This window comes from Empidonax traillii, unplaced genomic scaffold (assembly GCF_003031625.1).
Source record: "Empidonax traillii isolate 1590-97213 ecotype Southwest subspecies unplaced genomic scaffold, ASM303162v1 scaffold69:size3087049, whole genome shotgun sequence".
NCBI classification, from domain to species: Eukaryota; Metazoa; Chordata; class Aves; order Passeriformes; family Tyrannidae; genus Empidonax; species Empidonax traillii.
This window is the reverse complement of record NW_020955262.1, coordinates 610,457-622,297: the sequence shown is the minus strand read 5'-3', so window position 1 is coordinate 622,297 and position 11,841 is coordinate 610,457. Positions and strand designations below refer to the sequence as shown.

At 37.6% G+C, this 11,841-nt stretch overlaps 1 protein-coding gene across 3 annotated transcripts in view; it reads left to right on the top strand.

The window, feature by feature from the left end:
* Positions 1-11,841, top strand: part of DENND1B (DENN domain containing 1B) — a 161,348-nt gene that overhangs the window by 91,256 nt on the left and 58,251 nt on the right. For all 3 annotated transcript variants that reach the window (XM_027880389.1, XM_027880387.1, XM_027880388.1), the window contains one exon: positions 11,093-11,193. In XM_027880389.1, the coding sequence (XP_027736190.1) occupies positions 11,093-11,193 (101 nt within the window). The remainder of the gene's footprint in view (positions 1-11,092; positions 11,194-11,841) is intronic.

Below are 11,841 nucleotides of genomic sequence, written 5' to 3'. Positions count from 1 at the left end.
CAGTAATATGCTAACTAGATTGTATCTTCTGCGGCCTACACTGGCAGGTGGAAAGGATGCTACACTTTAAAGCAAATGTCTAAATGTTATCTCCACTTTGACCAGTATTTGTTTCAGGTAATACAAGCCTGACGTGTCTGAGAGCATGGTGGTTACAAGTTCTGCACTGCACTGGCTGTAGGTTTCTTTAGTGAGCCCTACAAAACCAGTCAGATATGTCAATAAAAGATACAGGGTTTATTTTGTTTTGTTTTGATTTTTTTGGTGGTGAAAGAACACTGAATATAAATTGACACACAAACATACATTTGTAGAATCACTTTTACTGTGGCTTACATGTGAAGAGAGCTTTCTGCAGTTGCCCTCAGTTGCCACAGTGAGTTGGACTGAGCAGTGGTTTTGTGTTCCTTGCCTCATTAGTCTTGCTCAGGTCACGCTATCCATGGTTTCTCAGGCACTGGGAGGACACACAGGCTCCCTGGAGAATGTAATACCAGCTGCTAGAAAAAGCAAAACACCTCTTACTCCAAACACATTGACTTTGTGAATTGCCTCTCCCCTCCTGCATCTCAAATCACTGGAATGTGGTGTTGGAGCACAGTGTGTGGTAGTGTACATCCTGGAAAGACAGAAAAGCTCCTCTTTTGTGTTTGTGTTTCTGAAATCAAAGCTAGCTATTTGTGGAGTTAGTTCTCTGGTGCAAACTAAGGATCCAAGACAGTGGAACAACTGGCTTCATGCAAGGCTTCCATCTTGGAGAAAATAGTGGCATTAGGAGGTATCGTACAACTTAGTGATGTCCTCACATTGCCTTATGCTAGGGTGGTGCTCCCAGTTCTGATTAAACGAACTGTAGCATCTCATTTATCTTAATTGTGCATTGTAGAGCAGTCACCCTCTAGAAAATTATTTGTGAAGTGTATGGCAGATCCATTGTAAATAGTACTGTTCCATTGTAAATAATACTGTTCCAAAAATAAAAAAAATACAGATTTAAAATTTAATTTATATTTCAAATTCATGTGACTTGGAAATGTTCGAGAACTAAATTTAGTTCTTAAAAATCAAGAAATGGATGGGAATTTATTATTGCAAGGCAGAATGGATATTCTGATGAAACTGTGCTCCCAGAAGCGTAATTAGAATAAATTTAGGAATATAACGTCAATTAGACCATTTAGTCTGAAAGTAAATGAGGAGTGGTATTTAATAGTTTTGTATAGTTAAGGTGTAAGCAGGCTAAGATGAACTGGGCAGAGGTGTGTGTTGTGGGTGCTGTAAGGTCCCATTGGGACATCTGTAGGGAGCATATTTCCAATAATGAAGCTGTAGGATGTCAGTATGGAACAGAATGTGGTTAGGATATATATCCAGATTTGGAAAGCACTCTCAGTCTTGAGGTTTAGAATAGTTTTCCCATTGTCCCAACGTATCAGAATAAATAACTGTTGAAAGAATTTGTAAAAAGAAGTTGAAATGTATGGTTTAAAATTCTTTTTGTTTTAATGAGGGGGGGGGAAATCTGACTAAAAGTTGCAGATTGCTGTTACATGCCATCTATGTGAAATGTGAAGAACTTTGCCATGGGGTTTTATTAAAAAACAAAAAAACAAAAAACAAAACAANGTCTCAAACACCCGGCTGGCCAGTGTCTGACAGGAGCTTTCTCATCATCCTGTCAGTAATATGCTAACTAGATTGTATCTTCTGCGGCCTACACTGGCAGGTGGAAAGGATGCTACACTTTAAAGCAAATGTCTAAATGTTATCTCCACTTTGACCAGTATTTGTTTCAGGTAATACAAGCCTGACGTGTCTGAGAGCATGGTGGTTACAAGTTCTGCACTGCACTGGCTGTAGGTTTCTTTGGTGAGCCCTACAAAACCAGTCAGATATGTCAATAAAAGATACAGGGTTTATTTTGTTTTGTTTTGATTTTTTTGGTGGTGAAAGAACACTGAGTATAAATTGACACACAAACATACATTTGTAGAATCACTTTTACTGTGGCTTACATGTGAAGAGAGCTTTCTGCAGTTGCCCTCAGTTGCCACAGTGAGTTGGACTGAGCAGTGGTTTTGTGTTCCTTGCCTCATTAGTCTTGCTCAGGTCACACTATCCATGGTTTCTCAGGCACTGGGAGGACACACAGGCTCCCTGGAGAATGTAATACCAGCTGCTAGAAAAAGCAAAACACCTCTTACTCCAAACACACTGACTTTGTGAATTGCCTCTCCCCTCCTGCATCTCAAATCACTGGAATGTGGTGTTGGAGCACAGTGTGTGGTAGTGTACATCCTGGAAAGACAGAAAAGCTCCTCTTTTGTGTTTGTGTTTCTGAAATCAAAGCTAGCTATTTGTGGAGTTAGTTCTCTGGTGCAAACTAAGGATCCAAGACAGTGGAACAACTGGCTTCATGCAAGGCTTCCATCTTGGAGAAAATAGTGGCATTAGGAGGTATCACACAACTTAGTGATGTCCTCACATTGCCTTATGTTAGGGTGGTGCTCCAAGTTCTGATTAAACGAACTGTAGCATCTCATTGATCTTAATTGTGCATTGTAGAGCAGTCACCCTCTAGAAAATAATTTGTGAAGTGTATGGCAGATCCATTGTAAATAGTACTGTTCCATTGTAAATAATACTGTTCCAAAAATAAGAAAAATACAGATTTAAAATTTAATTTGTATTTCAAATTCATGTGACTTGGAAATGTTCGAGAACTAAATTTAGTTCTTAGAAATCAAGAAATGGATGGGAATTTATTATTGCAAGGCAGAATGGATATTCTGATGAAACTGTGCTCCCAGAAGCATAATTAGAATAAATTTAGGAATATAACGTCAATTAGACCATTTAGTCTGAAAGTAAATGAGGAGTGGTATTTAATAGTTTTGTATAGTTAAGGTGTAAGCAGGCTAAGATGAACTGGGCGGAGGTGTGTGTTGTGGGTGCTGTAAGGTCCCACTGGGATATCTGTAGGGAGCATATTTCCAATAATGAAGCTGTAGGATGTCAATATGGAACAGAATGTGGTTAGGATATATATCCAGATTTGGAAAGCACTCTCAGTCTTGAGGTTTAGAATAGTTTTCCCATTGTCCCAACGTATCAGAATAAATAACTGTTGAAAGAATTTGTAAAAAGAAGTTGAAATGTATGGTTTAAAATTCTTTTTGTTTTAATGAGGGGGGGGGGAAATCCGACTAAAAGTTGCAGATTGCTGTTACATGCCATCTATGTGAAATGTGAAGAACTTTGCCATGGGGTTTTATTAAAAAACAAAAAAACAAAAAACAAAACAAAACAAAAAAACCAAAAAAACACCAAAAACAAACAAACAAACCCACAGAAAAAACAAAACCACCAAAAAACAAAACCCAAACCCCAACAAAAGCCCAAAAATCCGCACTGTTAAAGAAAAGGACGTAGACAGAGACAGATATACAAATTTATTTCAAAATTTAACTTTTCGCTTATTAGCACTTTCAGGAAAAGGAAAACTCCAAGACTGAGTTGTTTCTTTTTCCAGTTCATAGGACCTTTGGCAATTCAGTAGAAACTGAACAAAATGCTGTGTGGAGGCAGTGTGGGCATGTGCAATCTAAGAGAAGCCTTGAAGTACTGAGTCCTTTGAGACTGGGCTGTATGAGAACTGAAAGGGAAAGAGTCCATATTTTCTTGAGCAGCACTGTCTCACCCCCTACAAAAAGTACCACTGAAGTAATTTGGTGGTCATCTGAAGCAAAAGAAGTGAAGAGTTGCTGAAGGGTGTATGAGTGTAATATCAGCTCTCCTTCTGGTGTTGCTGGTATGGCAAAATTTCCCCTTTTTACAGTTTCTGCTGCTTTATCGCTCTTTTTTTCCAAAATCTACCCGTGACAAGATGAACTATAACATAGTCGGTAGTTATCTGTACTCCTGCTCTCACAGTAAGTTGTCTGTCACCTATTCACAAGGAAGTTGTTCCCTACTGCTTCTTAATTAGTGTATGGCAGAAGAACATGCAATGGAGTTTCTCTGGGGGAGGAAATGTTAATAAAAATTATTTTCCTGGGAAGTCTCGTTTCAGAGGTGAGAAATGTTTGCAGAACTCTGGTAGCTCTTCCTCAGTGGAGGCAGGTCATAAAATAAAGGAGAAAGGAAACAAGGCGTCAGGGGATGGTCAGGAAAAGGGACACAAAGATGCATGTTTGTGGTGCTCTGTGTTTTTGTGAGAGAGGAAGAGGTAATGGAGTGAGGGAATAAGGGAGTGTCAAAATGAGAATAAACAAATTACCAAGAAGGTACGGAGATGAAATGAGGAAATATAAGGAAACTGCAATTATTGAACTGATGATACAAAGAAATGTAATTAATTATAGGATACGTGAATATAAGAAGAGACATGTTAGTGAATGTAATCTGTAATGTGTTGGAGATAAAAACTGATGATTCCAGAAGTTTTATTTTAAACCTACGAAAAATACAAAAAACTGTTATGATGTGAAAACATTGAGTAATTGAGTGGGGTTATGTGACTTTTCTGTGCACCCAGACCTACTTTATTATATACATAACAGATTACCTATGAAAGTGCCTCTAGGTTCCTGGTGTAGGCACAGTATGCCAGTGGTATTCCTTGTTGGGTGCTCACCTGTCTACTACCACTTCAGTTTCATTTTCTGCTCAGCTTCTGTTATCGGGAAACATGTCACTCCTGGAGCCATAGGCAAGGAACAAGCCGTATCTGCAGTCCTTTCTTTTCCCTTCCAAACTAATGCACAAGAATGATGCCATAATGCTGCTTTGTGAATCAAGAATAGCAAAAAAAGAATGAAATTGATTGTACATGAAGTGCTGTCAAATTCATGAGTAAAAGTCATGTCTTCCCTTTCCTTCCCCCTGAAAGAAGGATAAAAGGAAGTGAATAATATAAAAAACACCCACAAACCCAAAACAACCCCAGAAATTCCAGGAGAAAATAAGTTTTTATTTGTGTTTTCTTTTATGTCTTTAATTTTCATAATGGAAAAAGTTAAAGTTTTCATCTGTGAACTGGAAATACATTTCCCTTCCCCTCTCTCCCTTCTGTGAGAGAGGAGAGCTGGCTGTCTCATTTTGCCAACAGGAAGAAAATGCATTATGGCTCATTTAAGACTCTCCCTCTTTTTCTTCTTCAAGATTATGGGGATGGCAGATGGAAAACGATTAGCTAGGAGCAAAATTAAAGAAATGCATAGAAGTTGCTTTGCATATCACGGCTTGGACAGTATATGCTGTTCTCTTTCATTGCTAAATTTTTTTTCCTCAGTGATTTCTTACCAATGCCAGCAGAATGGACTAAGTTTATTATTTAGTCCAACTGTTTAATCTTTAGAGCTGAGAAGAGATCTATGCTTTGTTGTAAACTGACAAAAGCAAGGGCTCTCTTCCCACCTTTACTCCCCAGCAGTCTTCTCCTCGCTCTGCCTCCCATTCTAGAAATGGATAGGAAGGTAGGTTTCAACCAATGTTAAATGTCTGTTATGGGTTTGGGGCCTCATCTCATTCCTAATCAAACAGGATTTAGATGCAATTACCTCTCTAAAAATGTTGATTGTCTTACGAGCTGTAATGAGGTAGAAGAGAGGCTTCTTTTCAGCTGAATGACTGTGCCTTTCACCTGCATAACTGTTCCTCTTTTAGGAAGCAGAAAGTGGTTTCTCAGTAACTCCCATGAACTGGGAATAATGGAGTAACAGGACTAAGTTGGTCCAGGCTGGTGGTAAATACTGGAATTGTGGTAAAATGCTGACCCATCCCCTGTGATATATTGCTATAGGTATTAATACAAGTAGATGAGATAACTAAACAGAATCTTGGGCATCTTTCAACATATGTGTGGTCAAGGCAGTGGGAGGGAAGCAGTTCTTTGGTCCATTGGGACTGTGAAGGGGGAGAGAGAGAGCACACCAGTACCCATTTCTGGACATGGTGTTGACAGAGATTGACAGTGTTTGATGATTTTTCAGGAAATGGTTTTATCACAGTAGTTCTTTAGTTGCTTACAGTAGATTTTGAAAGGTTGTATGGAATCACAGGTTAATTTTACTTTAGCATTTGCTTAACTTCTGTTGCTGTTTTTGGCTTGCTGACAAGATTCTGCTAATCAGTTTCTGTCTTTCTAGTTTGTGCATTGCAATGTGTGCAAATCTTACTACCTAGGTTCTTCCTCTCTATTTACCTTTGGTTATAGAAAAGGCTTTGAGGAAAATAATTTATGTAGGTAGAAAGTAACTTCCAGGTAAGTTTTGTGCAGCATATTTTCATGTCACTTACTGAAATTACATGAATAATAGGTGTCAAATGAGCATCATTTCTGAGTCTGCAGAAAATCTTCCAGCTGAAGTAGCGCGGCTCTAGACATGTCTCAGTGTTTTAACCAAAACTAAAATTAGAAAAAGAAAAAAAAAGAACAGAAAAAGGACGAGTCCCTTTGAAATACAGAGTAGAAAGATTCACTGATAGAAGTGAGCTTTGGGGTAGCAGATACACACATCAGAATTAGTGCATCCGTGTGAAGGACAGGGAGGAGCTGCACTTTTTATGTACCCAGGAGCAGGTAGAACTGCTTTGATCAAGTCTTGAACTAAAACTTCTCCTGACTGTTCCTGTTCAGCATTGCATAGATTTTGAACAACAGTCTTCCCAAATGGCTGCTTATTACCATAAGATGGAAAGTAATTAATCATTGTCTAGAATTTGTGCATTATTTGTGCATATCTGCTGCCACCGAATAATGAATTTTGCTCACAAACTTTGTAATGTGGTCTCCCTCTATTTGGAGAGTTCTGTATAATCACCAGGCACACAGTTCCAGCATTTTTTTCCTGGAAACAAAGATAAAATTATGGTACCAGAATCACTGTAATACTCGGGAGAAAACACCAGATACTTTCCTTGCAGGATGAGTGTTGATTCTGACTGCAGTGTCTTATCAGAAGAGATCAGAAACAGAATGACACTTTCAGCTGTACTCAATAATGTTAGTGAATTCAATACTAATAGAATGGGACAGAAAGCTTCTTTTCATGTCCAGTGCGAATGCTAGAGATTTCAAAATGGATTTCTTTATTAATTAGAGGATTGAACGTTGAAGTTTTTTTGTTAAGAGTTGCTTTTAACTAATTCAAGTCAATTGACCTTTACTGTTTATGTAGTTTAAAACCACATTATTTAAACCAATTTTAAAACCATAGTTAGATTTATTTTTGAAAACAAAAGTTGTGTAAACTAGGAGACGTCATTGGAAATGGAGAAAACCAGCCTAAAAATCAAAATTGATGGAAGCAAAAATATTGAAAGTTCTGTTCAGTGTTGGCAAATGGGTTTCAACTGACAAAGGCTTGACTTAAAAACTGCCTGCCCATTTTGTTACAGATAGAAACACAACTCTAATAAGTCTTTTCTAGTACAGTGAACTACAGGAGGATCAACATCATTTGTTTCCTCAAAACAGGTAATAAATTATCAGATTTGCTGAAACAAGGTTCTGCAGCACTCTTCTGCTATAATTTAAGATTGTTTTTTAACCAACTGCAGAGTCGAGCAATGACATAGTTGTGTGCATACATAAACATACAGCACATTTTATTGGACAGAAGCTTTTGCCTTTATTTAAAACTTTCCTGTAAAAACACTGGGTTTCTTAAAAAATCACATTTCACAGTTGATGTTATTTCCACTTGTCACTGGCAAAATAGGTGGGGTTGTTCACATTACTGAAGGCAACTTCAAGATAATTTAGGGTTATGTCTAACTGTATGAAAAGAGATTTTCCTGATTTATGAAATATCTTTTCTTACATTTTTTTTTCTTTAAAGGTGAAACTTAAGTCCTTTTGGAATAGAAAACAATCAACTCACAGACTCCATCCAGATGCCTTTGTCCCTAAATAGTGTAAAGATTTCTTTTCTGCAAAAGATATCCTCTTTTAGTCAAGACTCTCATCAGACTCTCATTTCCTCACCTGGGAGTTTGTGCTGTGCACTCTGCCTTGCCACCTCCTCCTGCAACCTTTGGCAGGGTGTCTGATGGGCTCTGCCTGGCTCTGATAGCAAGCACAGATGCCACTGGACACTCCCAAATCCAGTGTTGAGTTTACTGACCTCTGGGTTCTGATTTAAGTGATCGGGCTCTACCCGGTCTCAGAATGTTCCTTAAAATGTGCAGTATTATTCCAGGTTTTACAGCAGCTCCCATTCCATTCAGAAAGGGGGATGTATCTGTTAAAGAGAGAGGTTATTTAAATAGGCTAATGCATTTGAGAAACGCAGTCACACCTGCAGCAGTGAAAAAAAGGCAAAAAAGGGATTTCTCCAGAAAGTGTGCAAATTTTAATATGAAATCCATAATTATCTTATCAGTATTTGCTTAAAGGCAGAGTTGGCAGAATATTAAAATGTCACACAGTTTGAAGAGCAACAGAATCCCATAGCTGCTTGTATTACAGACTGTATACAACAGGAAACTATAAAACATATTCATGGCATACTAAAATGTTTGGAAACCTACTGCAGCAGCATAGATAGAAATGCTGAAATAAGATGTTACATGAAGATGTTATTAAATAGAAAAGCAAGGAACAGTACAACAAAAGCTTGATGTGCAAGTAATGAAATCTTTACCTTTCCTGCCAGAAATAAAAAACTGTAGTAGATTTTAAAAATTGCAGATTTTAAATAGCTGCTAATGTGAGAGCCACACTGAAATACAGATTATAAAACAAGTTAATAAAACTTTAAATGTTTTTAGGGAATTAAGTTCTTCCTCTGTTAAAGTGAGAATTCAAATATAACACTAACGTGCATAAGATAGGGAAATTTCTTCATGCAAATGTATATCCATCTTAATTCATAATTTAAGAATGCCTATTAAGAGGAGGAGGAGGCGACTGTATACATAGGGGGATATCCTGTGTAACTGTATGCTCAGCTGTGTTTCAGGCTGTGATTGAAATACATGAAATCCTAATTTTTATATGGGTAGTTGGGGTTTTAAATTTCTATACCATGTACAATAGTTTGTGGACATACTAATTAGAAATTCCGTATCCATTTTCAGGAAACGAGCAAAAAAACATGATGCTGAGCTTGAATGCACTATCAGTAGTGTTAGATAAACTACACAGAGAGATAATAGGGAAATAAACCTTGTAAATCCCACTGTGTTGAAGAGGGATTTATTTCTTCCCCCAAATCAATCTTAGTAGCCGCACTGTAATTATTAAAATAGCCATTATTAGAAATATAAAATGAGAGTAACTGTGGAGGTTTGGTATAAAGCTAAGAAAGGAGATGTTAATCTGAAACGAAGAGTTTAAATACAGAATTATGATATACTTGGCTTTCTGTAGTGTAGCTGTCAGGCTCGGGCAGTTCGCTGGTCAATAGTGACATTCTGTGTGTCAGTGAACAGAGTCTCCTGATACCTTAACCTGCAGTTCACACATTACTGAAGCTCCAACTGTCGAACATGCAAGTCCCTTGGTACTACTGCAGCTTCCAGACTCTCCTGACTGGCTCATGTTTCATTCTTTGGCAATTTGCCCTAATGATATCCCTCAGGAGCTTTCAGACCCTCTTCTTTTCCATATTTAATCGTGTTATATTAATCTGAGTGCTGAGCAAACTATGCTGCACAAATTGTAATTGTCTGCGATTTCTGCTGCAGTGGTCTTATAATTACTTTTTTCCCCCCTTTTTACTGTAAAAATACATGTTCAAAATTGCAGTATCATTTTTATTTGCAGGTCTAAATGTCCAAGACAGCCAGAGTGTGAAAGCTTTAACTGCTGATCTGTTCCACAAAGAGGTGGGGGGTTTTTTCCCCCCTCTAAAATCCATAATGTTTTAGCACTTGCTGTATGGACAGAATTTACATTTTATTTTTAGCTCTTTGTTTTGTTACTGTGAAAGTGCATGTCTAATAAACAGCACTATTATCAAGTTAAACTCAGATAGTAATTTTGTCGTGATACAAAACATTGGACAGCCTTGTCTTTTTTCATAAGCTTGGTGTCTTTTATGTGGGGCATTCTTTTTTAAATTCTTTTTTCTTCCTTTTCTTTATGAGGTTTGGAGTGGTTTATGTACTGGATATAGACTTCTGTAGTTTGAATGCATTCTTGACGTTTTCTCACTCTGTTGTAACTCTGTGCCTGCGTAATAAAATAACTAAATTTGAAAGACTCCCCCACAGCAAGGTGGGTTTTGGTAGATGAAATTTCAGCTCTTTACATATTGCAGATTATTTTGTTCTCTCGAGGAATGAACTTGGCTGTGTTTCTAATGAATTCCATAGTTGGTTATTGGTTTGTTTTGAAGGGAGGGTGGTGGTTGGGGTGGTTTTTTGTTTGTTTTAGAAAACCAAGGGATGTCCATTTTGAATGGTAAACGGCTTGTAGCACGTTCTTTCTTGGTCAAGGAGTCCTTCATTTTCAAGTGATGCTCATACCAAGCTTGGCATTTTCTGCTTTGGGAAGGGAGTTTTTGGAAATTGTGATAATGTTGCTTTTCTGTTGCAGGGAATATTAATTTCAGATTTTTTTTTTAAGGTAGTTTTTTAAGTTTGGAAATCAAGATAGTGACACAAATAGCATTTAATCCTGCTTCTGAGTTTAGTGCTATTCTATAGTTCCATGGAGGTTCAGATCAATCTGAGTCGTTAAAAATAGTGGAAATGGGGCCCAAACCACTCTCCTGAGTCTTTCCCACTCAGTGGAGGTGAGTGCAGATAGAAGGCACTCCAGTCCTGTGTGTCCATGGCAGTACTCATGTTTGACCATGGCTGCATCAAGTAATTCATGATCATTTGCCTTTTTTCAAGGGAATAGCTTAGCAGGGAGGGCTAACTTGGCTTGTCAGCCTGACTTCTTGCAGGTGTTGTACTTGTATGCATACATCAGAGTTCTCTGTAGATGTGTTTTGGCAATAAAAAATTATATTAAAAATTAAATAATAGGTGGTTTGGGGAGGTTAAGATTCTTGCATGTTTAAAAGTTAAGATTTTGTATTTTCTTTTTATTCATGTTTTTTGGTTGCCAATTCTGTGTGTGTATTTTTATTTTTAGTTAACTGCTTGTGTTCATGCGTCAGCTGCATTGTTATATCCAATGTATTGGCAACATATTTACATCCCAGTGCTTCCTCCACATCTCCTGGACTACTGCTGGTAAGACAGCTAACCTGTTATCCCCGTGTCTGAGATTCTGACCTGTTTTGTAATTCTAACTGATGAAAACGCTAACTAATTATCTGAATACACAGGATCCAGTTTATGAAAGCACTTAAGCCAATGCTTAAATGATGACTTGAACAGAGATTGTCCAGCATGCCTTGACGTGGTGTTTCAATTGAATTACAGTGCTGATTACTATTAATGCAGCATTTAGAATCACGTTTGTAAAACTGTTCCTGTTTCATCGTTAGAGAATTCATTTAATAATTTTAATGTGTTAGAGCTTTATTTATTTATTTATTTATTTTAATTTGAGATAGCTAATACTTTTCCAGAATCAAATGTTAGTAGGCATCAGTGTTTCCCTGCGGTCTGTACTGTGATTTAGTATTTGTGGTTTAGACTCAGCCAGGCTCAGGGTTCGAGCCATCTACCCAAAAGAACTTAAAACTTCTTTTGGTACATCCAATCAGTATAAGAATTCTGTTCTCTTGATTTCTGTTCACATGACGGATGTTTTGGCAAATTTTTAAGTTGAACAAATCACTTTTTGAGTAGCTTCTGGTCCTTCAAGGGGGTGGTGTTTCCACATATCTGTTTCACAATTTTAGGCTAAAAGATCTACTTCCTTTTATTCGTAGT